Raw genomic sequence first — 27,805 nt, forward strand, 5'->3', positions numbered from 1 at the left:
CCGGGATGGCGCCACGCGCTTTTACGCGCTGCGCAACGAGGCTCACTACTTGCGCGCACTGTTGTCATTTAGTCGTGTCTGTCTCTTTGTGTCCCCATGGACCAGAGCACACCAGGCACTCCTGTCTTCCACTGCCTCCCGCAGTTTGGTCAAACTCATGCTTGTAGCTTCGAGAACACTGTCCAACCCTCTCGTCCTCTGTCGCCCCCTTTTTTAAACACATGCTTGCTAACCTGCCTATAAAGGAAGTGATTTTGAGCCAGCCAGATTAACACACCCACCTGTGTGTTCTGTTGTTTTAAGGCTACTTTCCGCAGCAGGCGTCACTTCTGCCCTCAGAGCTGGGGGGAGTGGAGGGTGGGAGAGAGAGACATAAAACAGTCGGTGTCCGACTCTTCATGACCCCCTGGACCAGAGCATGCCAGGCACTCCTGTCTTCCACTGCCTCCCACAGTTTGGTCAAACTCATATTCGTAACTTTAAGAACACTGTCCAACCATCTCGTCCTCTGTCGTCCCCTTCTCCTTGTGCCCTCCATCTTTCCCAACATCAGGGTCTTTTCCAGGGAGTCTTCTCTTCTCATGAGGTGGCCAAAGTATTGGAGCCTCAGCTTCAGGATCCAGTGAGCACTCAGGGCTGATTTCCTTCAGAATGGAGAGGTTTGATCTTCTTGCCGTCCATGGGACTCTCAAGAGCAGTGGCGTAGCGTGGGTTGTCAGCACCCAGGGCAAGGCAAGTAATTTGCGCCCCCTAACCCGTGGATTTGCGCCCCCTAACCCTAACCCCCAGATGTTGCGCCCGGTGTGGCCGGCCCCCCCTGCACCCTCCACGCTATGCCACTGCTCAAGAGTCTCCTCCAGCACCATAATTCAAAAGCATCAATTCTTCAGCAATCAGCCTTCTTTATGGCCCAGCTCTCACTTCCATACATCACTACTGGGAAAACCATAGCTTTAACTATATGGGCCTTTGTTGGCAAGGTGATGTCTCTGCTTTTTAAGATGCTGTCAAGGTTTGTCATTGCTTTTCTCCCAAGAAGCAGGCGTCTTTTAATTTCGTGGCTGCTGTCACCATCTGCAATGATCATGGAGCCCAAGAAAGTAAAATCTCTCACTGTCTCCATTTCTTCCCCTTCTATTTGCCAGGAGATGGGACCAGTGGCCATTATCTTAGTTTTTTTGCTGTTGCGCTTCAGACCATATTTTGCGCTCTCCCTTTTCACCATCATTAAAAGGTTCTTTAATTCCTCCTCACTTTCTGCCATCAAAGTTGTGTCATCTGCATATCTGAGGTTGTTGATATTCCTTAAAAATATAAATTGCAAACTGGCCTTGTCAAACACCGACATCGTGGGACAAAGGAAACTATTCCCGTGAAAAATCAAACATGGAAAATAAAAAGAAAGCATTGCCAGAAACATACAAGATGCACCACAAACGAATCCTTGTGAAGCGTCGCACCTCAGAGCCGTGCGCCTGATACATCAAGCACGTGGGGTGGGGGACAGTGTGGAAGCTCAGATGGAGGGCACCTTCTCTTGTTTTCTTTTTTGCGTAGGGTTGCGCCCCAGGAAGGTCAAGTCCATGCTGCAAACAAAACAACGTGGGAGGCAGCGGACAGCTGTGAGTCACTGGTCTCTGTAGCTGCAGCAGGCATTGTGACTGTGATTCTCCAGGCACACTCCATTGTCTCTCCAGGCAGACAAATGTATGGGTTTCCTAAGCTGTCTGTTGGCACCCGCCCACAGGGCCCTGTGCCTCCTGATTTTAAAAAATGTCTTTTTAAATTGGTAGGGTGCCCTGTAGCACTGACTTCCAGCTGCCAAGGCTTTTAATTCCCCTTCTCTGAAAAAAACTGGGCACAGGGGGCCTCCCAAGGAAGAGGGCAGGGCCGTTGGAGATTTGCTTTCTGGCTGCCTACTAAAAGACTCTTTTTCTAAGGGGGGGGTGAGAAAGGGGATTCCAGTGATGCTTGGAGGGTGGGGGAGGACAGGGGAAGGGCAACCAGAGAGACTAGTGGTTGTGACGTGTTTGTGGTGTGCGGCTATGGGTGGGCCAAATGATGTGAATCATTCAAAGGTTCTGCCTTTGAAGACTGGGGTGTGACTACTTTTTGCGTTGGAAATTGGTTTCGATTTTTTTTTCCTTTTTAGCTATGCAGAATGCCAGAATAGGAACCCAGCTCCAGTTTAGGATTATGTTGCTGTTGTTGTTGTTTAGTCGCGTTCGACTCTTCGTGACCCCATGGACCAGAGCACGCCAGGCACTTCTGGCTTCCACTGCCTCCCGCAGTTTGGTCAAACTCATGCTGGTAGCTTGGAAAACACTGTCCAACCATCTCGCCCTCTGTCGTCCCCTTCTCCTTGTGCCCTCCATCTTTCCCAACATCAGGGTCTTTTCCAGGGAATCTTCTCTTCTCATGAGGTGGCCAAAGTATTGGAGCCTCAGGATCTGTCCTTCGAGTGAGCACTCAGGGCTGATTTCCTTCAGAATGGGGAGGTTTGATCTTCTTGCAGTCCATGGGACTCTCGGGGAGGAAAGACAAAAAAAATCCTCTGCACCCCATTCTATGGTCCTGATTTGAGCCAAGATCCCTGGGCTGCCAATTTGTGGGTCAAACTTGCACTCATGAAGATGGTGAGGGGATTCTCCAAAAACCTTAAGAGCTGCTTTTGGGAGGAATGGGGAGGGCATAAATGGGAAGGGGAGGATGGGTGAAAGTGGGGAGCTAAGGTTTGCAGAAGAAATTGTAGTTTCCAGTAAGGCAGAACCACCTGTGTGGTGTATTGGTTTAGAGTGTTGGAGCAGGGCCAGGGTTCAAATTCCCACTCGCTTGTGAAACTCATTGGGTGACCTTGGGCGGGTCACTGCCTCTCAGCCTTGCCTACGGTATCACAGGGCTCTTGTGGGGATTAAATGAGGAGGATGGGGAGAACCATGTATGCCAGCTAGAGTTCCTTTGGAAAAGAAGGTGGAATATAAATGCAATAAATAATAAATACATTAACCATTATTATTATTATTAATTAATTAATTAAATTTATATACTGACCCTCACCCAAAGATCTCAGGGCAGTTCAAAATATAAAAAATACAGAATAAAAGCACAAAATAAATAGCTGGAAGCAAAAGAAAAAAACCCTCCCCCACAAACACATTTAAATGGCTATAAATAAAAATGCCATAAAATCATAAATCATAAAATACCAGGGTTAGCTAATGTGATATCCTCCAGATGTTGTCAGACTCCGAAGGCTGTGTGTACACACCATAGGCTTAAATCACGCCACTTCACCCAAAGGATCCTGGGAACCGTGCGAACTACAATTCCCAGCACCCTTCACAAACTACAGTTCCCAAAATCCTTTTGGAAGGGAAATGTGCCTTGAATCGTGTGTGTGTGTGTGTGTACATGGCCCTAATCTCGCCAGTCCCAGCCAGCATGGCCAAATGAGTTTAGCAACATCCGGAGGGCAAAAAGTTGGCTACCTTGAAGATAGCTCAGTTGGCATGAGACACTTAATCTCGGAGTCATGTGTTCGAGCCCCATGTGGAGCAAAAGATTCCTGCATTGCAGGGGGGTCGGACTAGATGACCCTTGTGGTCCCTTCCAACTCTACAATTCTATGATGCTGTGATTCTCCCCTAGCCCATCGTTCTCTGATCAGATGTGTGGTTTTTTCCCCCGGGCATCAGGTGGACTGACCTCTGAATAATTGAAATTGAAATACTTTATTGTCACTTGTACAACTTGTATACAGTGAGATTACACGAGCACACCCTTCCAGCTCTCTTAGTCAAAATTAATTCCCCTTGTTTACTGACGCACACCCACCAAACCCGAAAGTCCGTTGCCCTGTTGTGATCTTTTCATTCAGCAGCCTAACAGCCCACAGATAGAAGCTGTTCTTTACCCTGTTGGTGCGACTAGTCCTGCTTCTATATCTTCTGCCTGAGGGCAGGGGATCAAGAAAGTGCCGGCCAGGGTGTGAATCGTCCCTGAGAATTTCCCTCACTCTCCTGAGGCAACGCTCTTCCGCTATTTCATCCAGCGGATTCACGGACAGCCCGTAATATCTTGTGCTGTATTCACCAACCTCTGTACGAGGGTGAATGTCGCAAAACTCTTTAATATTTTTCAAGGAACAAATCAAGGCCCGCCTAGAATCTCTGAAGGATGAGAGAGAGAAACTTGTGGAGCAGAAATCAGCCGAAGAGTTGAGGAGGCAGGAGTGTGTGGTAGGTATTTGTTCTTGCAGATCATGCATTTGGACTTCCCAGGCCACCCCGTCACTAAAGAGAAATAGCCTCCTGTGTGTTGGCCTTTATAGGTGTTGTTCTGCGGAGGCTATGGACTCCTTAGACTAGGATGTACAGGGTGAAGCCATTTGATTGCTTCCCAGAATGCCCAGCTGAGCTGCTTCTTGTCGCTTTTCAAGAACATGGACAGGAAACAGATTTGTCACTTACGCATCCCTGTTTACACACACATTCAAATCACCTGTGTGTTTGCTCCCCAAAGTGGCAGCTTGTTGGTCCCCCAGAACACAGTTGCCATTGGAGGACTGATGAACAGAATGAACCGGAGGATGAGTAATAAACTTCCACAGGGGATGGTACCTGTTTGTACCTGTTAGAATGTGTTTAGAAATCTGGGCGGGACGTGGGTGGTGCTGTGGTCTAAACCACTGAGCCTCTTGGGCTTGCCGATCAGAAGGTCGGCAGTTCGAATCCCTGCAGCAGGATGAGCTCCTGTTGCTCTGTCCCAGCTTCTGCCAACCTAGCAGTTCTAAAGCACACCAGTGCAAGTAGATAAATGGGTACTGCTGCGGCGGGAAGGTAAATGGCGTTTCCGTGCGCTCTGGTTTCCGTCACGGTGTTCCGTTGTGCCAGAAGTGGTTTAGTCATGCTGGCCACATGCTGTCTGTGGACAAACACTGGCTCCCCTCAGCCTGCAAGCAAGATGAGTGCCACAACCCCATAGTCGCCTTTGACTGGACTTAACAGTCCAGGGCTCCTTCACCTTTTTACCTTAGATTAGTTGGGCAAAATGCCCCATTACCTTAATCTATAGCAGTGCTTCCCAGACTGGGATCTCCAGCTGTTTTCAGACTACACTTCCCATCACCCTGACCCCTGGTCTTGCTAGTGAGGGATGATGGGAGTCGTAGTCTGAAAACAGCTGGAGGCCCAAGTTTGGGAAACACTGATCTACACCTTACAAAAGAGCTTTATTATGAACAGTCAGCATCCTTTGACTGAAGCTCCTCGTCTCCCTTTGCCCCTTTCCAAATTTTTTTGTATTTCCCCCACTCCGCCCACTTCCCTCCCGTAGGCGGGGTTAGAAATGGAGAAGCAGAAGATCAGAATTGCCTTTGAGAAGATGCAGGAGTTCCTTGAGGAGAAGTTGAACCTGTGGCTCGGCCAGCTGGAAGATGTGGAGAAAGAGGTGGGGAGGTGGCAGGAAGAGAACCTCTCCAGACTCTCTGAGGAGATTTCGCAACTCAGTGAGCTGATTGTGGAGATGGAGGACAGGAGCCGGCAGCCTGCGAGTGAATTCCTGCAGGTGAGACTCAGCACAAAGGTGCCAGGTGGGCAAAAAGAATCATAGAATAGAATCATAGAAGGCACAAGCCTTTTGTTTTACGCAGTCAAGGAATAGAAAGGGCAAAGGAATTTCCTTGCTATGAAAAGGAGCCCAGTGCTTGTTTTGTCTTGTGTGACTGACACCTCTCCCCCCCCCCTCTCTATTTCAGGACATCAGAAGTGCTTTGAGCAGGTATGTGGCTGCGGCGATCACACAGGGTCCCTGAACATTTAACGGTCTGTTGATCCCTGTGCCACCACTGTGCTCGCTTCCCCACTGCCCAGTGGCGTAGCGTAGGTTGTCAGCACCTGGGGCAAGGCAAGTAATTTGCGCCCCCTAACCCGTGGATTTGCGCCCCCTAACCCGTGGATTTGCGCCCCCTAACCCCCAGATGTTGCACCCGGTGCGGCCGCCCCCCCTGCACCCCCCACGCTACGCCACTGCCGCTGCCACCAACCCGTTACTCTCGGGTAAAACACTGAGTCCAGTCAGTTGTTAAAAGTGAACCAAAAAACCAAGTTCATTTTACAAACATTAACAAGTTTATGGTTTCTCAGATAATATTCCTGTCAGTATCTTATCTTTTGTTTCTTTACCAGCCTATACCTTCCTAATACCTTCTGACTGTTCATTAAATAGATCTATATCCCGTGCTTTTTTTCTGGGGGTACCAGGGGGATGCATAGCACTAAAAATTTTGTGAATCTAAGTTTGGCCACATTGACAGGCAGAATTTCAATATGAGTAGGAAAATGAGAGCACAGTGGAACCTCGGGTTGCAAACGTGATCCATACGGGAGGCACGTTCGCAACCCGCAGCGTTCGCAATCCGCAGCTCCACGTCTGCACACATGCGGGTCACGATTCTGTGCTTCTACACATGTGCAAAATACAATTTAGTGCTTTTGCGCATGCGCAAGCGCTGAAACCCGGAAGTAGCCCATTCCGGAACTTCCGGGTTCAGTGCGGTGTGCAACCTGAAAATGCATAATCTGAAGCGTCTGTAACCCAAGGTACCAATGTACCCCTAAACTTTTTTTAGGGGGGGAAGCACTGTATATATCTATACAGTGGTACCTCGGGTTACATACACTTCAGGTTACAGACTCCACTAACCCAGAAATATTACCTTGGGTTAAGAACTTCGCTTCAGGATGAGAACAGAAATCGTGCGGCGGCGCGGCAGCAGCAGGAGGCCCCATTAGCTAAAGTGGTGCTTCAGGTTAAGAACAGTTTCAGGTTAAGAACAGACCTCCAGAACGAATTAAGTTCTTAATCTGAGGTACCACTGTATATCTCTTCCTCATTCCCTAAATCTACATATCTCTTCCTTATTCCCTGACCATATTCCCTTCCAGGAATGAGAAGAATTCAGTAGGCCACATGACAGACTTTTCTCCGAAGACGGAAGAGGCGCTCAGGTTTGCGTCGCAGAAAAACTCTGCTTTAGAAAAGGCTTTGGAGAGCTCCCGAGGTAATTCGGGTACCTTAAGGAGGGAAATGGGGGCAACAGGTCTCAGAGTATGCACCAGTTCCATGCTGGGTTCAAGGAAAGTAGAAGAGTTTGGACTTGATATCCCGCTAAGGAGTCTCAAAGCGGCTAAAAATCTCCTTTCCCTTCCTCCCCCACAACAAACACTCTGTGAGGTGAGTGGGGCTGAGAGACTTCAGAGAAGTGTGACTGGCCCAAGGTCACCCAGCAGCTGCATGTGGAGGAGCGGGGAAGCGAACCCAGTTCCCCAGATTACGAGTCCACCGCTCTTAACCACTACACCACACTGGCTTATCCTGTCCCTTCCCTATTGGTTGTTCTTGGTGGTTCTTTTAAGACACAGGAATGCTGCATAAAAAAGAAAAAAGCCTGCTGCTGTGCTTTGCTTCACCATGGCTTAAATTTTTCTATCAATGTGGATTTTTTACTCCCCTTCAGTCTGAACAAGGGTAGTGTTGAAGGGGGTAGTGCTTGACTGAAGCAGCTCAGCAAGCACTGAACGAAAGTGGCCATGATTCATCCTCACAACAGCCTTGTGAGGTAGACAACGACTGGCCCAAGGTCGCCCAGTGAGCCTCATGGCTGAGTGGGGATTCAAACCCTCGTCTCCCAGATCCCAGACCTGCAATCTAACCATTATACCACACTAGGTGCCTCTAGACCAGGCACCCCCAAACTTGGCCCTCCAGATGTTTTTGGCCTACAACTCCCATGCTCCCTAGCTAACAGGACCAGTGGTCAGGGATGATGGGAATTGTAGTCCCAAAACAGCTGAAGGGCTGAGTTTGGGGGTGCCTGCTCTAGACCAGGGGTCAGCAGACTTTCTCAGCAGGGGGCCGGTCCACTGTCCCTCAGACCTTGTGGGGGGCCGGACTATTTTTTTTTTGGGGGGGGGAGAACAAATTCCTCTGCCCCACGAATAACCCAGAGATGCATTTTAAATAAAAGCACACATTCTACTCGTGTAAAAACACCAGGCAGGCCCCACAAATCACCCAGAGATGCAATTTAAATAAAAGGACATATTCTACTCCTGTAAAAACACGCTGATTCCCGGACTGTCCATGGGCCAGACTGAAAAGGCGACTGGACTGGATCTGGCCCCCGGGCCTTCATTTGCCTACCCATGCAGAAAGCAGAATTTTTGGTTTTTGCATCGAGTCCTCCAGATGACCTATGTGTCAAAAATTCCTCCTAATTTTCATGGACAAAGCTTCCACAGGGGTTAGATTGCACCTGATCTTTATTGAGCCTTCGTTCAGATTTTTTTTTAATGAGGGTGGTTAAATGACTGCAAGCTGTCATTCAGATTTGTTGGTGTAGTACACTCCGCTGTAAATGGCCTAACCTAAAGTTCTGGTATGCAGTGGAATGGCTTTGCAATATACTGACGCCTTTGCAGAGGATTCAAGTGTTCTGCTGTTCTGGTGTAAGAAACCCACTTAAAAATAACTGCCATTGCTCAGTCAGTAGAGCGTGAGACTCTTAATCTCAGAGTTGTGGGTCTGAGTCCCATGTTGGCCAAAAGATTCCTGCCTTGCAGGGGGTTGGACTAGATGACCCCTGAAGTCCCTTCCAACTCTACAATTCTATAACTTTGCAGTTTAGAAAGTGGTAGTTGCAGAATGAATGACTGACGAATGGGAAGGCTTCTATACACCCCAAAAGCCATGAAAGACGGATGTTCATTGCCGCTCCCAGTAAAAACTAGGGGTAGTCTTACAAGTGTTTGGATTTGATATCCCGCCTTTCACTCCCCTTCAGGAGTCTCAAAGCGGCTAACATTCTCCTTTCCCTTCCTCCCCCACAACAAACACTCTGTGAGGTGAGTGGGGCTGAGAGACTACAAAGAAGTGTGACTAGCCGAAGGTCACCCAGCAGCTGCATGTGGAGGAGCGGGGAAGCGAACCCAGTTCCCCAGATTACGAGACTACCGCTCTTAACCACTACACCACACTGGTTCTGCATAAGCTTTCTGCAAGCAAAACAGGACAATTGCTGAAAAAATAGTTACTCTGAGGGGAAACCCTCCAGCAATCCCCGCAAAGTTCCATTTGGTTTGAGAGGGTTGTGGTTTTTTCCCAGTGGTGATATTTAAATTTGTTACTCTTCTTAACAGATTCTCTGATGCAAGCCCTGAACAAAGGTAAATTATCTTTAAAGCATGTGTCCCACATTGATATGGGAAACTTTTGAGGGGATTGGGTTGTTACGATTATTATTATCAACAACAACAACAACAACATCCTTTATTGAATTTATAGACCACCCTATACCTGGAGGTCTCAGGGCAGTACACAGAATAAAAAATCAAAATACAGTGGTACCTCGGGTTACATACGCTTCAGGTTACATATGCTTCAGGTTACAGACTCTGCTAACCCAGAAATAGTGCTTCAGGTTAAGAACTTTACTTCAGGATGAGAACAGAAATTGCATGGCGGCAGTGGGAGGCCCCATTAGCTAAAGTGGTGCTCCAGGTTAAGAACAGTTTCAGGTTAAGAACGGACCTCCAGAACGAATTAAGTACTTACCCGAGGTACCACTGTATAAAACCACAAAATACATCATCAAAATAAGAAGGACAACATAGGATGTGGACATAAGCCCCTTGTTCAACGATGTGATGATCAGATGACATTTTGCAACTGACTGGGCCAACCTTTTGGGAAATTCAGTCAGAAGTATCTAGGCTGGGGGCTGGTTAGGGTTGATCTGGGGGAGTGTAGAAGGGTTGGCATGTTCATGAAGACAGGAGTGGGGTAGAGCCTAAGATTGTGAGGTGTGAACTCAACTCTGCTGCCACTACAAATCAGCAGACCAGCTCTTAACCTTACTGAAATATACTCAGAGTCGAGAGTGGATTTCATGCTCTTTATTCAGCTCATAGTGGTGAGGAGGAATGGACGTTCCCCCAGAATGTCTGCTTTATATACATTAGTTACACAATGGGCCCCACGTGATTGGCTAATTCCGGGATTCTCCTGTAGGCCAATCAGGTTGCGGATTCACTTCCACCTGGAGCTGGATTGGGTGGCTCCTGTGGACCAATCAGACTGCTGAGTTCTGGACCCTATTGTTCTAGGACCAAGCAGACTGCTGCATTCTGAATCCTGTTGTTTTAGGACCAATCAGACTGCTGCATTCTAAATCCTATTCAACTCAGTACATAACACCATACCTGTTTATTCACCTGTGAAACATCTTGAGGTGACTGAAAATAACCTCAACAATCACAACGATTCCGCATGTAAAATAAATCGGATTCAATGCAGATCAGGCTGGCATGGGGTCTACCATCACCCGTCCTCTCTCTCTCTCTGTCTCTCTTTCTGTCTGTCTGTCACGCAGTGAGTGTGACCCTGGATCCGGAAACTGCCTCCCCAAAGCTCCTCGTCTCTGAGGACCTGAAGAGTGTGAGAAGGGCAGCAAAGAAGCAGGATCTGCCCGACAACCCGGAGAGATTTGACTGGATGCCCTTTGTGCTGGGCCGCGAGGGATTCACCTCAGGAAGGCCTTGCTGGGAGGTGGAGATTGAGACGGTAGACCAAGCCATGTGGGCTCTGGGTGTTGCCAAAGACTCAGTCAGGAGGAAGGGTCCGTTTAGGCTTAATCCGAATGAGGGGGTTTGGGCTCTGAAGAAGCAGTTTGGCGAGTCCTCGCCTTTTCAGCTCGTGGCTTTGAGCTGCCCCAAGCCGGTCTCCGTGACCGTAAGGCAACTGCCCAGGAAGATCCGGGTTTCCCTGGATTACGAAGGGGGTCTGGTGGAATTTTTTGATGCGGACGCCAAGGAAAGTCTCTTCACTTTCTTTGCAGGGTCATTCTTGGGGGAGAAGCTCCGCCCCTTCTTCCTCTTGGGTTTGGGAGTCACTCTAAAGTGTTGAATTTTTTGTGGGGGGGGGCGTGATGAGGAGGGAAAACCCCCCAACAACCCCCCCACCCTAAATAGGCAGCATTCTGGAACCTTCTCAGTGGTTGCTGTTATAAGACTTTTAAGGCCTCAAAAATAGAATAAATACTCATAAATGCACACATATCTAAATATATGAACCATGTGTTTGAAATAGTACAGGAGAGCAATCCTGAAGCCATTTTGACTCTCCCAATGGCGTCAAATATTCCTCTGCAGTGAGGGGGAAGATGGGGTAAGCCTTCCCTTTGTGTTTTTGCTTACAAATCCTGTCTTAAAGGGCATATTTGTGTATGCCTGTGAGCTGGACTCAGGAACTAAAGTATTAACCATCACAAAAGAATGGCCAGGCTGCCCAGGTAATGCAATCAGTGACCATTATCAGGTATCATGGCAGGCAGGATTTCTGCTGTAGACTGCCTCCTTCTGTGATGTATGTATGATGTTTTGGGGTGGTCTTGGGCTACAGGGTGGGCAATTTCAAAAGGCTATATAGGGGTTTGCGCATCATTGTTTGGGGTTCTCCCTCCTGCGTGTGGTGAGTGGGAACCCTTTTGCAATAGTTTAATAAAGATCAGGCTTACTAGCTGCTTTGCTTCTCAATATACTCTGGTTGGCCTCTGTTATTTTCTCCTACCGATAGGGAACATTAGAAGGACTCTATATGCTCTCCTGGATACCTCATAAAGGAAAGAGGAACAGTTTTTCTTTTAACATTGTGTAACTAAGATCATGGCCACTGGGCCCATCACCTCCTGGCAAAAAGAAGGGGAAGAAATGGAGGCAGTGAGAGATTTTACTTTCTTGGGCTCCATGATCACTGCAGATGGTGACAGCAGCCACGAAATTAAAAGACGCCTGCTTCTTGGGAGAAAAGCAATGACAAACCTAGACAGCATCTTAAAAAGCAGAGACATCACCTTGCCGACAAAGGTCCATATAGTTAAAGCTATGGTTTTCCCAGTAGTGATGTATGGAAGTGAGAGCTGCACCATAAAGAAGGCTGATGGTCGAAGAATTGATGCTTTTGAATTATGGTACTGGAGGAGACTCTTGAGAGTCCCATGGACTGCAAGAAGATCAAACCTCTCCATTCTGAAGGAAATCAGCCCTGAGTGCTCACTGGAAGGACAGATCGTGAAGCTGAGACTCCAATACTTTGGCCACCTCATGAGAAGAGAAGACTCCCTGGAAAAGACCCTGATGTTGGGAAAGATGGAGGGCACAAGGAGAAGGGGACGACGGAGGATGAGATGGTTGGATAGTGTTCTCGAAGCTACCAGCATGAGTTTGACCAAACTGCGGGAGGCTGTGGAAGACAGGAGTGCCTGGCATGCTCTGGTCCATGGGGTCACGAAGAGTCCGACATGACTAAACGACTAAACAACAACAACAAGCTTTCTAGGTCTGGTGTTTTGTGAGTTTGATCTGGTTTGCATTCACACTTCCTAATTCACACTTCCCAAGATTACCACAGATATAATGATGCAATATATGTGGAGACATTTGAAAGCTATTTCCATGTTCATCTTTAAAGAAATCTTCAATTCAGAAACACACGGAGACCTTCCCCTTTGTGAAGATGCTTGCTACTTTTGCTGATGTGTGAAATCCTGGACGTTATTTGCTTGCTGCATGGCGGGTTCCCGCCTTCTCCCCCCCCAGTGGAAATAATGACATGTGACACAATTATTAAGGTTAATGGGCTAAATAAGGCCACAACTTTATTGGTTACAGGTGATGAGCGGTATTGGCTTGGGCATTGGTCCTAACTGACTATATTCGACTTCAGCCCGTCCGCTTGAAGTCCGGGAAGGGTTAACCACAGTAGGGGGAGTCCTGCTGATGCACATCAACTAGGAACTCCCCTGGGGTCACCACTCGGGGGCGTGCCTTAGGCCCTCACCTCCCCAGGCTTCAGACAGGGCCACGCCCACGGAATCCTTTATCGGACTACCCTTCAATATGTGGGGCAAGCGATGGCGCTGCTTCCCCTCTTCCATCTGCAGAACAATACCAATGCCTAACCGCCACTTCCCAGAAAGTCGTGCCGATTTGCTACGAGGTAGGCAAAAACCAAGTGGCTAGTGCCAATTTGCCAAGTGGAAAAATTCCTACCAGGCCCCTCAAGGTCCGTAGCAAGGTCAAAGAAAGCAGAACTTAGAGGGCGGGAGGGTGGGAAAAAACTGGAGCAGCTGGCGGGCGCACAGAGGGAGATCCCCGGCCACGTCCTGCCCTAAATAGGGCAGGCCACGCCCCCAGAGCCAGCCGATTGGCTGGCCACGGGGTGATGCGGCAGGGAATCCCCCCAATTCCGTGGGGGCTGGGCTCCAGCTGCTGCGAGCGTGGTGGGGCCGTGAAGCCCGCAACCCCACCTCCTCTGTAAGGCGGAAGTGGCTCTCTTTGACAGCCATGGGAAAAATAAAGTTTGTCTTCTGATTTGTTGTCTTCTGCACTTTCTTGGCATGGAGATAAGAGCAGCACCTGCCAGGATATGAATATCCTCAGGATTGCGCTCTGATGGGGGAGAAAGTTTATTTATTTGCATGAGGGTGGTTTTTTTTCCTCCCCTCTCCCTGCCGCCTCATTCTGCCTCTTTAAAGAATCCAGTGCTGGTTTCTCAAGATCACTCACAAATCAGGGAGTTGTACTAGGAAGTTAATGCTGCGGGGCGGGGGGGGGGAGATAGAAATTGAATTCCATTTGCTTTTAAAGGCAGGGCTACATAATTCAAACTTTCTGATAAAAAACGTAAGCAACCATGCTTGGAAACGGGCATTTCTCCACATTTTGTGATGCCGTTCTCCAACCAAGTTATGTGTACAGAACATGCCTCTACTAGGGCAAAGTGTGCAGAGGGAGATTTATTACAATAGGAATGGAAGTCAAGAACTGGGGTTTTGAAATACTGGTTTATAATAAAACAGTTAGAGAACGGGCCGCTAAAGCAGCAGCTCAGGCCTTCAGAGGAAAACTACGCCTGCATGAAATATGTGCAGTAGCACCTCCTAGTGGTTAAAGGTAAAGGGACATTAGGTCCAGTCGTGACCGACTCTGGGGTTGCGGCGCTCATCTCACTTTATTGGCCAAGGGAGCCAGCGTACAGCTTCCAGATTGTGTGGCCAGCATGACTAAGCCGCTTCTGGCGAACCAGAGCAGCGCACGGAAACGCCGTTCACCTTCCTGTCAGTTGTTGTTGTTTAGTCGTTTAGTCATGTCCGACTCTTCGTGACCCCATGGACCAGAGCACGCCAGGCACTTCTGTCCTCCACTGCCTCCCGCAGTTTGATCAAACTCATGCTAGTAGCTTCAAGAACACCATCCAACCATCTCATTCTCTGTCGTCCCCTTCTCCTTGTGCCCTCCATCTTTCCCAACATCAGGGTCTTTTCCAGGGAGTCCTCTCTTCTCATGAGGTGGCCAAAGTATTGGAGCCTCAGCTTCACGATCTGTCCTTCCAGTGAGCACTCAGGGCTGATTTCCTTCAGAATGGAGAGGTTTGATCTTCTTGCAGTCCATGGGACTCTCAAGAGTCTCCTCCAGCACCATAGGTGCTGTCAGAGTGGTACCTATTTATCTACTTGCACTTTTTGGCGTGCTTTTGAACTGCTAGGTTGGCAGGAGCAGGGACCGAGCAACGGGAGCTCACCCCGTTGTGCCCTTGGGTTACGCCCATGGCCTCACATGGCTTCCTCAGTCTGCGTTGTCTTTCCCTTGAGATAACGACTTTGAGCCAAAGCAGACGAGACGCATTTTTTAAACACATGCTTGCTAATCTGCCTATAAAGGAAGTGATTTTGAGCCAGCCAGATTAACACACCCACCCATGTGTTCTGTTGTTTTAAGGCTGCTTTCCGCAGCAGGCTTCACTTCTGCCCTCAGAGCTGGGGGGAGTGGGGGGTGGGAGAGAGAGACATAAAACAGTTGTTTAGTCGTGTCCGCCTCTTTGTGACCCCATGGACCAGAGCATGCCAGGCACTCCTGTCTTCCACCGCCTCCCACAGTTTGGTCAAGCTCATGTTCGTAACTTTAAGAACACTGTCCAACCATCTCGTCCTCTGTCGTCCCCTTCTCCTTGTGCCCTCCATCTTTCTCAACATCAGGGTCTTTTCCAGGGAGTCTTCTCTTCTCTTGAGGTGGCCAAAGTATTGGAGCCTCAGCTTCAGGATCTGTCCTTTCAGTGAGCACTCAGGGCTGATTTCCTTCAGAATGAATAGGTCTGATCTTCTTGCAGTCCATGGGACTCTCAAGAGTCTCCTCCAGTACCATAATTCAAAAGCATCAATTCTTCGGCGATCAGCCTTCTTTATGGTCCAGCTCTCACTTCCATATATCGCTACTGGGAAAACCATAGCTTTAACTATACGGACCTTTGTTGGCAAGGTGATGTCTCTGCTTTTTAAGATGCTGTCTAGGTTTGACATTGCTTTTCTTCCAAGAAGCAGGCATTTTTTAATTTTGTGACTGCTGTCACCATCTGCAGTGATCATGGAGCCCAAGAAAGTAAAATCTCTCACTGCCTCCATTTCTTCCCCTTCTATTTGCCAGGAGTGTAGAGTTGGAAGGGACTTCAGGTTTAACACAGGTAAATGGATGGAGGAGAGGAAAGGAGAAGGAAGCTGCCGTGAATGATGCCGCTCAGCTGTCCGATTCATAGGCAGACAAAGGCAGAGATGGAACCTGCCACTTAGGATCTGGGACTCAGTGTACAGTTGGAAGGGACCCCAAGGGTCATCTAGTCCAACCCGCTGCAATGGACTTGGGCTACAGGAAATCTGCTGGGATGTGCATGCATGGGAGAAGGTCACTTTCAAAGATGAAGAGAGTGGGGGAGGGGGAGCGGGCAACTAGACGCGCCATTTTGTAAAATCGGATTATTAAATCGGCGACAATGATATTATCCTTGCAGAAATGTATTATACTTGGGTGTGATAAACAAATGGAATAAATATTTCAGAGAATTATGTAGAAAAAGCTACATAACAAACTGTGTGATAGAATTAAGACAACAGAAAAAGTACAATGAGGATGATTGGAAGTTTCTTACAGAAAATTTTATTGGATAAGATATGTTATAACTGATATTCTTTACTTACTGTTAATTTATTATTATTATTATTTTCTTTATCTTTTTTCTTTTTCATTTCCATGTTTAGTTCTGTTGTATTCATTTGTAATATATTTGTAAGATGGTATTTTAAATCAATAAAGACGATTTAAAAATAAAAATAAAAAAATCGGCGACAAGTTTCTGAGTCACTTCTTGGGGACTGGACTAATAACTTTCACATGCATCCAGTTCTCTCCCCACATGCCAGCTCTTGCAGCTGAGCTCAGCTGGATCCGCCCCTACCCGGAGGCATTTCCAGGAAAGGACTTCCCCAAAGTCCTAAAATTTTTCAAAGGCTGGAAGGGAGGAGGAGGCGGTGGCGGCGGCAGCAGCAGCGGCAGCAGCAGCAGCCATGGCGTCCGGAGATCCCTTGCAAGGGCTCCGCGAGGAAGCGACTTGCTCCATCTGCCTGGATTACTTCGCGAGCCCGGCGACCATCGACTGCGGCCACAGCTTCTGCCGAGCCTGCCTAGTCCAGTACTGGGCAGAGTCCGGCGCGGGCCCTTCCTGCCCTCAGTGCAGGGAAGCCACCCAGCAGAGGATCCTCCGGCCCAACTTGCAGCTGGCCAATTTAGTGCAGCTGGTCCGGCAGCTCAAAGCGGACGCGGGAGAGGACTCGGGAGAAGCCTCCTGCAAGGACGACCCAGCCCTGCTCTTGGGGGCGGAGGGCGACCCAGCCAAGGGGGATCCTGCCCCCCACGACTCCTCTCCCGCAGAAGAGGCTTCCCTGCAGTATAAGGTTGGAAACTTCAAGGGAAAGAAATTTGCTTGTTTGTTTGTTGCATTCCTGCAATGCAACTACTGCATGGCGTTCCTTCTTCGCAGGGGTGACCTTTGGGGTCCCCTTCAACTCTGCAATTCTGTGATTTCCTATTCTAGGGTCATCATAGGTAGGCAAACTAAGGCCCGGGGGCCGGATCTGGCCCAATCGCCTTCTCAATCCGGCCCGCAGATGGTCCGGGAACCAGCGTTTTTTTACATAAGTAGAATGTGTGCTTTTATTTAAAATGCATCTCTGGGATATTTGTGGGGCATAGGAATGCGTTCATTTCCCCCCCCCAAAAAAATATATAGTCCGGCCCACCACAAGGTCTGAGGGACAGTGGACCGGCCCCCTGCTGAAAAAGTTTGCTGACCCCTGATCTAGTCCAAACCCCTGCTCGGCTAATGCATCCAAACTCGGCTTAAAAACTTCGAAGGAAGGAGAATACACAACCTCCTGAGGGAGACGATCTCACTGTTGAACAGCTCTTAATGTTTCATATACAGTGGTACCTCGGGTTAAGAACTTAATTCGTTCTGGAGGTCCGTACTTAACCTGAAACTGTTCTTAACCTGAAGCACCACTTTAGCTAATGGGGCCTCCTGCTGCTGCCGCGCCACCAGAGCACTGTACCTCGGGTTACATACGCTTCAGGTTACAGACATTTCAGGTTACAGACTCCGCTAACCCAGAAATAGTACCTCGAGTTAAGAACTTTACTTCAGGATGAGAATAGAAATTGTGCGGCGGCAGCGGGAGGCCCCATTAGCTAAAGCGGTGCTTCGGATTAAGAACAGTTTCAGGTTAAGAACAGACCTCCAGAACAAATTAAGTTCTTAACCCGAGGTACCACTGTACGCACCACTTACTGATTTCTATACCAACTTTCTTTTCTAGGCAGTATTATTCTTCATATATTTTGCCACTTTATATTTCAGGGGGCGGGGCGGGGATCTCAAAGCAGTTTACAATAGAGTTTTACAGAGCAAAACACGTTCAGGCTTCAAAGGAAATATTTTTAGATCCTTCTCTAAGTGACCCTTCGCTTTCTGCATATATTGTTTGCCTACTTGATCTATACAGAAGAAGGCTAGGAAGCCAGTTTGGTGTCATGGTTAGAGTGTGTCGGACTGGGACCTAGGAGATCAGGGTTCAAGTCCCCATTCGGTCAGGAAGCTCACGGGGTGAGTCACTTGCCTCTTAACCTACCTCACAGCCTTGTTGTCGGGATAAAATGAACCATGTACTCCTTGGTGAAATGCAATAATATTAATAATAATAATTTATTATTTATACCCCGCCCATCTGGCTGGGTTTCCCCAGCCACTCTGGGCGGCTTCCAAAAGAATATTAAAATACTGTGATACATCAAACATTAAAAGCTTCCCTAAAAAGGGCTGCCTTCAGGTGTCTTCTAAAAGTCTGGTAGTTGTTGTTCTCTTTGACATCTGGTGGGAGGGAGTTCCACAGGGAGGGCGCCACTACTGAGAAGGCCCTCTGCCTGGTTCCCAATAGGTAAGCTCTTCTGCTGACCTGCTTAAGAAAGCTGGGGAGGCCACCCAGAGGGAGATGTCAGATGACAACCAGGCATCCCAAGATCTTCACGTGATCAAAATTGGAGTTGCATTTTTTTAAAAAAAAATAAATAATATTTTTATTAAGTACAAATCAGAAAACATACATATTTACAACAAAAGAAAATACAAAGGAAAAAGAAAATACATATAACCGAGGAAAAAAATTAGAGAATACTTTGCCTCTTTTCATATTTACAGTTATTTATACCTCTATAAAATGCTATACACAATAAAGGAGTGAAATGAAAGATATCAGAAAAAAATAAAAAATAAAGAAGTAAAAGAAAAGGATCATAGGTGAAAATTTTTAAAAGTAGATAAGTATTCACTATACATAGCCGTTTCCCATCTATATTTATATTCAATTCTCTCCCCCCCCCCATTTCATCCTCACAACAACACTCTGAGGTAGGTTAGTCTAAGACAGGCATAGACAAACTCTGCCCTCCAGATGTTTTGGGACTACAACTCCCATCATCCCCGAGCTAACAGGCCCAGTGGTCCAGGATGATGGGAGTTGTAGTCCCAAAACATCTGGAGGGCCGAGTTTGCCTATGCCTGGTGTAAGAGATGGAGACTGGCCCAAGGTCACCAAGCAAACTTCATGGCTCAGCATGGATTTGAACCCTGCTCTCCCTGTTTCCTGGCTTTCTCCCCATCCCTCCTTCCACAGAAGCAGTGGCTTCTCACTGCAGTTATATAAATACCATTTTTGGTCAAGAGCATAACTGAGAGGTGACTTTCAATCTGCCGTTCCGTACATACTGACTTTGGAGTAAGTCCCACTGAACTCACTGGGGCCTACTTCCAAGTAGAGACACGCAAGTCTTGCTCAAACACATATTTGTTGCTTTGGTGTCTCTGTTTTTAATTATCTTCTGTGTCAGTCGCCTCTAAGGCAGTGGTTTAGAAGGGGATAAATACTTTGGCGACGATGATGGTATAGTGGAAGGAAACTAAGAATAGATGCATTAGAAAGAAACCACCAGTGAGTCAGTGTGTGCCATCCGACATGAATTGAACTCCTGACAGAGGAAAAAAATGCTTTCCTGATTCTGCAGAGGAAAATCAAGTCCCACCTGACATATCTGAAAAAGGAGAGAGAAAAGCTGGTGAACCTGAAACTTGCTGAAGAGATGGGGAGGCAGGAGGGTCTGGTAGGTTTGTGTTTCTTATGGGTGATGTTATGGGACTGTGTGTTGTCAGGGGGAATCCCCATGGCCTTCTGGAAATTTAATATTTCTGGGAATTTTGAAGCCATGGGTGGGGAACGTTCCCCCCTCACCTGGGGAATGGAGGCACAATTTAATATTGTGGAAACCTTTTGGGGAAAGTGTATTTCCGAGGTTTGATGCCTCATAATATCATTGGGGGGGGAGTAATACCATAAAACTATGTACCAATAGAAAGATAATTTAATGAAGAATGTGATGCAGCAAAGGGGCGAAAGTGGCCCCTTTTCTGTACCCACAAGTTTTGTGAACAACCATGCCAAAGAACCTCTGCCCCCTCGCCCAATTTCTTTGCGTTCTCCCCCCCCTGCCCAGATGTTATTTGAAACGGAGAAGAAGAAAGCCCGGTCTTCCTTTGAGCGGATGATCCAGTTCCTTGTGGAGAAACAGCACCTCTGGCTAGGCCAGCTGGAAGATCTGGAGAAAGCGATGGAGAGGAAGCAGGAGGAAAACCTCGCCAAACTCTCCGAGGAGATTTCCCGACTCAACGAGCTGATCGCGGAGATGAAATGGAAGTACCTGCAGCCCGCGAGCGAATTGTTGCAGGTGAGTATACAATACCCTGTGAGGAGCTGAAGAGGCCTAAGGGGTGAAAGAAGGCACCAACTCAAGTCTGGTCTCTTTGATTTTGGGCATGTTTCCACCCACGTCCTGGATAACTTTCACCAATAAGCAAAGTCCTTGCCATGTTCCTGTGTTGCTGGCCTTGACTGGCTGAGGTCTATAACTCCAATGCCCTCTGACAAAGAAATGGCCAGTCCATAATTTTAATGGTAGGTTTATTGTAGCTGTGAGAGTCAGAATAGTAACAGGAAAACCCCCAGAAACCCAGAAGAGATTGATGTGCATTATAATGAGTGAAATAAGTACAGTGGTACCTCGGGATGCGAACGGGATCCGTTCCGGAGCGGCTAACAACAATAAAAGTAACACAACATTCTAAAATCAATTTGTTTTAAAATCAATTCAAAATCAAATTGATGGCAACCATTGCGCTAGAGTTCTGCGAGGATTACCAAAGAAGGGGGTCAGGCTGTGCCTTGGCCAAAGACCTGGTGGAACAGCTCTGTCTTGCAGGCCCTGCAGAAAGATGTCAAGTCCTGCAGGGCCCTAGTCTCTTGTGACAGAGCGTTCCACCAGATCGGGGCCACAGCCGAAAAAGCCCTGGCTCTGGTCGAGGCCAGCCTAACCTCCCTGTGGCCCGGGACCTCCAAGATATTTTTGTTTGAAGACCGTAAGTTCCTCTGTGGGACATACCAGGAGAGGCGGTCCCGTAGGTACACGGATCCTACGCCATGAAGGGCTTTAAAGGTCAAAACCAACACCTTAAACCTGATCCTGTACTCCACCGGGAGCCAGTGCAGCTGGTATAGCACTGGGTGAATGTGATCCCACGGCAAGCACCCCGTAAGGAGTCTCGCACCCACTGGAGTTTCTGGGTCAGTCTCAAGGGCAGCCCCACGTAGAGCGAGTTACAATAATCAAGCCTGGAGGCGACCGTTGCGTGGATCACAGTGGCTAGGTCAGGGCGAGAAAGGTAATGGCAATTTGTTTTCCACAGACAAGGAAGGGGGCAGAGGAATCCCCATTGAACAAGTAGTAGCCCTGTGTGTGATCTGCCTGTGCTGCTGGCACTCATTTCTGTCTCTCTCTCTTTATCTTTCAGGACACCAGAAGTTCCTTAAGCAGGTACGTGGCTCTTTCTCCCCATCCCATTTCATAGAAACATAGAATTGTAGAGTTGGAAGAGACCGCAAGGGTTATCAAGTCCAACCCCTTCTTTGCATCAGGAAGTTTAGCTCCCATGGAGTTATTTGGAAGAGAAAATATATTATTTTCCTCCATCTCGCTTCTTTTTTTTCTCTCCCCTCCTTTCCCCCCTGCTCCTTCTCCTTCCTTTTCCGATTTCATTTGCCATCAAACAGCTTAAATCCCATTTAAAAACAAACGAACAAAACCCAGATTTCTGCACATGGCTTCCTCCGAAAATCCGGCTTACCCCTCACCGAGTTACAGTTTCCAGCGATTTTAATAAACCACAGCTTCTAGGAATCTTTGGGGAATTGCCATGTGCTTTCAATGTATTTTGTGTGTGCAAATTTAGACACCACCCCCCCCCCGGAAAGATCACAAGAGGATTTAGGGACATAAGTTGGGGTCCCCTAAGTGCTGTGGACTCCAGCTGAAAGCTGCTTATATCAAGGTCTTCCCCAGCCTCTGCTACATGAGACTATTTTTAACGTGAAGCATCACTGAGCTTTGTATCTGCACCGGAGCTCCTCATCTCTCTTGTTTGGCCTTCCTGATCCCCCCCAAAAAACAGCAGCAAGGAAATTTCATTGAGACAGGTTTGTATAACTAAGTTGGCTTAATAAAAAAAATTCCTTCCAGTAGCACCTTAAAGACCAACTAAGTTAGTTCTTGGTATGAGCTTTCGTGTGCATGCACACTTCTCATACCATGAACTAACTTAGTTGGTCTTTAAGGTGCTACTGGAAGGAATTTTTTTATTTTGACTATGGCAGACCAACATGGCTACCTATCTGTAAGTTGGCTTAAAGCATTCTGGTGCATCAAACTCCCTTAAAAAAACACCACAGCCTTTTTGCAGGAAGGGAAGTGGTGGAGAAATGTGCTGGGAAATGTGGAATAATAACCTCCACGCAAACAAATCAGAATGAATGCTTCCTAGACAGTGGACTCTGCATCACCTCTATGCAAGGTTTATGCAAACTGGTCAGGATGAATGCTAAGAAAATTGGTTATCTGGAAGCACCTCAATGCTTACAGGAAAAAAAATGTTTTCTTACTTTTTAAAAAAAGTTATTTATGATTTTCAATTTTTTACATTTCAATAATTTTACAATCATTTTAACATTTCAAAACTCGACTCCCCCCCCTCTTTTTGCCGTTCCTTAAATTTATTTATTTTAATTTTTGCATATTCCACATTAACTTAATCATTTATTCATCTACTTATAAGCCTGAAGGTTATTACCATAATCCCGCCAGTGTTCTTATCTTTTTACAGTTGGTTTGTAAGTCTTGAATAAACCATTTCCATTCTTTTATCAAAAAGTTTATCTTGATTTCTTATTTTTCCAGTAAGTTTCATCATTTCTATGTATTCCCTAAGTTTTTGCATCCATTCTTCTTTCACCGGCACTTCTTTCCATTTTTTTTAAATATATTTTTTATTGCAAGTTTCAAACAGAGAAAAGTCACCAAACATATACAATCCCTTCACCAAACAGATAACAAACAAAGAAAAACATACATAAACAAAAACATAAATCTAAAATAAGAAACATCATGACTATTCATAACACATTTTTTCATACCTAACTGGACTTCCTCACATCTCCCTTCCCTGCATTCTCAATATTAAAGTTATAAACAGCAATTTATTACCTTGTTTCAGTTCTTAATTTGTACTTCTCAAATATTATGTCTCAAACTTCGAACAATTTTTGTCCAATACTTATCAGTATAATTCAAACATAATATTACTTCAGATTTCATCTTTTGCTTAAACATCACTTAGTCTCATATATCTTTCAGCTAAGTTGCTGGTACCATGTTCTTTTCAATCGTGCAGTTTCTTAACATTCATACAGTTTGTGCTGTTTTTGTAGATAGTCCTTAAATTTTTTCCAATCCTCTTCCATTGTCTCTTCTCCCAAATCTCGAATTCTGCCAGTCATTTCGGCCAACTCCATATAGTCTATCAGTTGCGTCTGCCATTCTTCCAGTGTGGGCAAATCTTGTGTCTTCCAATATTTTGCGATAAGTATTCTTGCTGCTGTTGTTGCATACATAAAAAAAGTTCTATCCTTCTTTAACACCTTCTGTCCGACGATACCCAAGAGGAAGGCTTCTGGTTTCTTGGGAAAGGTATACTTAAATACCTTTTTTAACTCATTATAAATCATTTCCCAGAAGGCCTTCACTTTTGGACAGGTCCACCAGAGGTGAAAAAATGTCCCTTCAATCTCCTTACATTTCCAACATTTATTATCATGCAAATGGTATATTTTTGCAAGCTTGACTGGGGTCATGTACCACCTGTATATCATTTTCATAATATTTTCTTTCAGGGCATTACATGCCGTGAACTTCACACCGGTGGTCCATAACCGTTCCCAGTCGTCAAACATAATGTTGTACCCAATGTCCTGAGCCCATTTTATCATGGCTGACTTAACTATTTCATCCTGAGTGTTCCATTTTAACAGCAAGTTATACATTCTTGAAAGTACCTTAGTCTTTGGTTCTAACAATTCTGTTTCTAATTTTGATTTTTCCACCTGGAATCCTATCTTTTTATCCAAATTAAAAACCTCCTTAATCTGGGCGTAATGTAACCAATCTCGCACCTTGTCCTTTAATTTCTCCAAACTCTGCAACCTCCAAGTGTCTCCAACCTTTTCTATTATTTCCCAATATTTCGGCCATACGGCCTCCATATTGAGTCTTTTCCGAGCCTTAGCTTCCATTGGTGATAGCCACCTTGGGGTCTTATTTTCTAATAAGTCTTTGTATTTTGTCCAGACATTAAATATTGCTTTCCTGACAATATGGTTCTTGAATGCCTTATGAACCTTTACCTTGTCATACCACAAATAAGCATGCCATCCGAAAGCATTGTTTCCATTTTGGGGCAAATAGCATTCTTGCCGCTGTAGTCGCATACATGAATAAATTTCTGTAGGGTTTGGGTAGTTCTGCCCCTATAATTCCCCAAAGGGGAGCTAATATGTTTTACTACTGCTCCATAAACACGACTGTATTCCCTTCTAGGTACGAGAAGAATTTGGGAGGGCATGCGGTGGTCCTTTCTCCCAGGCTGGAAGAGAAGCTCAGAGTTTTCTCGCAAAAAAATGCTGCTTTGGAGAAATCTATGGAGAACTATAAAGGTACTGAAGGAGGACGGGAAAGGACAGAAGCTGGCACAGGGTTAGACAGGCAAAGTAGTGTTCAGCTGTCTTCCCACTGCCAAGAGCTGCAATAATAATAATTATAATTATAATATATTTTTACCCCGCCCATCTCTCTGGGTTTCCCCAGCCGCTCTGGGCAGCTCCCAACAGAATTTTATTAATAATAAAATTAATAATACTAATAATAAAGTGATAAAACATCAAACAATAAAAACATCCCTAAACAGGGCTGCCCTCAGATGTCATCTGAAAGTCTGGTAGTTGTTTTTTCTCCTGAGAGGGCATGGGAGTTCAGCACGGTGCAGTTGGGACAACAGCAGCAGCAGCACCAATCTGATGACCCTGCTGCCTCACCTTCACCGCGCTGGCCTCCACACGCCTTTCCCTTTCAGTAACCACCAGTGACACTCGGCACTGGGAAAGCGAGTGAGCCGCGCCGTGCAGTCTGCGGCAAACGCTTCTAGCCATGGATGCAGCTATCTGTCAGCTCCCATTCCAGGCAGGTCACAAGGAAAGACAAATCCTTTTAGATGGGGACCTGTCTTCCCTGGAGCTTCCTGGAAGTGTCTGAAAGGGCATCCAAAGAATTGGATAAGATGACAGGAAGGATTCGAAACCTGTGGGATCAGAGATTCTCAGAGGACTGGAGTAAATATTTGAAAAGCAATTGTAATAAACAGATTACGCTAGTAGGACTGGAAGAAGTTTTGTAAGGAGGACTATGCAAAATATTGCAGAGAAGATTATGAAGAGAATTATTAGCTAAGGATGATTAAAAGTAATAGTGAAATTAATGAAATGTAGATTAAGTTATAAAGACTGAAAAATCTTCAGATGTGGTTGATGGAAGTCTAAAACATTGTATAAAATAAGAAAATGTGTTACAGTGGTGCCCCGCAAGACGAATGCCTCGCAAGACGAAAAACCCGCTAGACGAAAGGGTTTTCCGTTTTTCGATGCGCTTCGCAAGACGAATTTCCCTATGGGCTTGCTTCGCAAGACGAAAAAAGTCTTGCGAGTTTTGCGATTTTTTTCGCTCCCCCCCTTTTTCTAAGCCACTAAGCCGCTAATAGCCTTTTAGCCGCTAAGCCTTTAATAGCCGCTAATAGCGCTAAGCCGCTAATAGGGTTGCTTTGCAAGACAAAAAAACCGCTAGATGAAGAGACTCGCGGAACGGATTAATTTCGTCTTGCGAGGCACCACTGTATATGGTGTTTGGGAATTATATGTAAAAATTATATGTAAAAATCAATAAATAAATAATAATAATAATAATAATAATAATAAAAAATAATAATAAAGAAAGGGCATCCAAAGAATCATTGCCACTGCTCCATCACCTAGTGGTGGCTTGTGCTGATCGAAATGCGGAGTTTCCTGCCCACAAGGGTCCTGAGATTGAATGCTTATTATGATTATTATTCACAAAACAAACCGCCGCTCAACGTATGATGGTCTGAATAACTTTGTCCACCTTTTCTTCTTCGTTACAGAATCACTGGAGCAAGTTCTGCAACCAGGTAATTTTCTAGGAATAAAAGGAAATGTTGGGGCCCAGTTGTGCACGTCATGAATGCACAACGAACAGGACATTTCGGGAGAGGGGGGGGAGTGTCTCTGTGTTGACCGAGAATCAGCTTTTAAACTTGTCACCCTTTCCTTCCCATAACAGATTATTTGAAGCAGACCTTGCAGAAAGGTAAATAACTCAATGGAATGGGAAGCGCTGGGTGGGAAGTTGGATATTTAGCGGCTGCCCCTTACTCAGTTGCTTAATCGAGTGGCAATAATAATACAGTGGTACCTCGGGTTAAGAACTTGATTCGTTCCGGAGGTCCGTTCTTAACCTGAAACTGTTCTTAACCTGAAGCACCACTTTAGCTAATGGGGCCTCCCGCTGCCACCACATGATTTCCGTTCTCATCCTGAGGTAAAGTTCTTAACCCGAGGTACTATTAGCGGAGTCTGTAACCTGAAGCATATGTAACCTGAAGTGTATGGAACCCGAGGTACCACTCTAATAATAAAATAAATTTTTATTTATATCCCGCCCTCCCCAGCCAAAGCCAGGCTCGGAGTGGCTAACAACAAGAGCAGAAGGTCCCCACTTTTGCCCCTGCCCCTCGCTTCAGCACCTTACCCCAATCCTTTCGCCGACATCATCCCTCCTCCAATTTAATTCTCCGCCCCTCTCTTTCCCACAGCGAACGTGACTCTGGATCCGGACACGGCCCACCCCTTCCTCATTCTGTCCCAGGACCTGAAGGGCGTGCGGAGAGTTCAGAGGGAGCAGGACTTGCCTTTCCACCCCGAGAGATTTGACACCATGCCCTACGTGCTGGGCTGCGACAGATTCACTTCGGGAAGGCACTGGTGGGAGGTGGAGGTGTGGGGCAAGGCGACGTGGGCCGTGGGGGTGGCCACGGAGTCGGTCAGGAGGAAGGGGGGCGTCGACATCAGCCCCCACCAGGGGATCTGGGCCATGGGGAAGCCGCCCTGCTATTCCCCCTCCCTCTGCCAGTTCCTGGCTTTTACTTCTCCTCAGCCGACTGACCTGACCTTGAGGAGAGAGCCCAGGAAGATCCGCGTGGCCCTGGATTGCGAGGCGGGCCGCGTGGAGTTTTCCGACGCCGACACGGAGGAATTCATCTTCGCCTTCCCTCCGAGATCGTTCTTCGGGGAGAAAATCCGGCCCTTTCTGCAGGTGTGCTGCGACGTCAGCCTGAAATGCTGAAGGCCGCCGTAAAACGCAAACTCTACGGGGCCACCGCCCTGAGAGGAGCAAATCCTCTCCGAAACCTCTCCGTTCTAGATAGTAAGATTCTTCCATCTGCAGACAAGAAAAGGCAGCAAGTAAAAACAGTCTGGGTTCGATGGTCCCTTTCGTTACCAGTCTTTGAAATGATCGTTCTAAACAAAATAGGAAAAAGCTCCAAATACAGCGGTATCTCTGGTTGCGAACGGGATCCGTTCCGGAGGCCTGTTCGCAACATGTAAGGAACGCAACCTGCAGCTGCGCATCTGTGCATGCGTGGGTTGCAATTGAACGCTTCTGCTTATGACGTCATTTTGCGCGTCTGCGCATGCGCAAGTGGCGAAACCCAGAAGTAATAATAATAATAACAAATTTTATTTATATCCCGCCCTCCCCAGCCGAAGCCGGGGTCAGAGCGGCTAACAACAGTAAAATGATAA

General features: G+C 46.7%; 1 protein-coding gene across 1 annotated transcript in view; it reads left to right on the forward strand.

The window, feature by feature from the left end:
• Nucleotides 1-27,530, forward strand: part of LOC309526184 (uncharacterized protein) — a 28,039-nt gene extending 509 nt beyond the window's left edge. The window contains exons 2-16 of the mRNA XM_082212099.1: nt 4,143-4,238; nt 5,335-5,565; nt 5,756-5,778; nt 6,945-7,060; nt 9,198-9,224; nt 10,430-10,957; nt 11,269-11,279; nt 16,394-16,837; nt 19,500-19,595; nt 19,986-20,216; nt 21,337-21,359; nt 24,471-24,586; nt 26,104-26,130; nt 26,283-26,309; nt 26,815-27,530. Of these exons, the coding sequence (XP_082068225.1) occupies nt 4,143-4,238; nt 5,335-5,565; nt 5,756-5,778; nt 6,945-7,060; nt 9,198-9,224; nt 10,430-10,957; nt 11,269-11,279; nt 16,394-16,837; nt 19,500-19,595; nt 19,986-20,216; nt 21,337-21,359; nt 24,471-24,586; nt 26,104-26,130; nt 26,283-26,309; nt 26,815-27,344 (2,526 nt within the window). The 3' untranslated portion in view covers nt 27,345-27,530. The remainder of the gene's footprint in view (nt 1-4,142; nt 4,239-5,334; nt 5,566-5,755; nt 5,779-6,944; nt 7,061-9,197; nt 9,225-10,429; nt 10,958-11,268; nt 11,280-16,393; nt 16,838-19,499; nt 19,596-19,985; nt 20,217-21,336; nt 21,360-24,470; nt 24,587-26,103; nt 26,131-26,282; nt 26,310-26,814) is intronic.
• The last annotated feature ends 275 nt before the right edge of the window (nt 27,531-27,805 follow it).

The sequence above is a fragment of the Podarcis vaucheri genome (assembly GCF_965113315.1).
Source record: "Podarcis vaucheri genome assembly, chromosome: 2".
Taxonomy (NCBI): Eukaryota; Metazoa; Chordata; class Lepidosauria; order Squamata; family Lacertidae; genus Podarcis; species Podarcis vaucheri.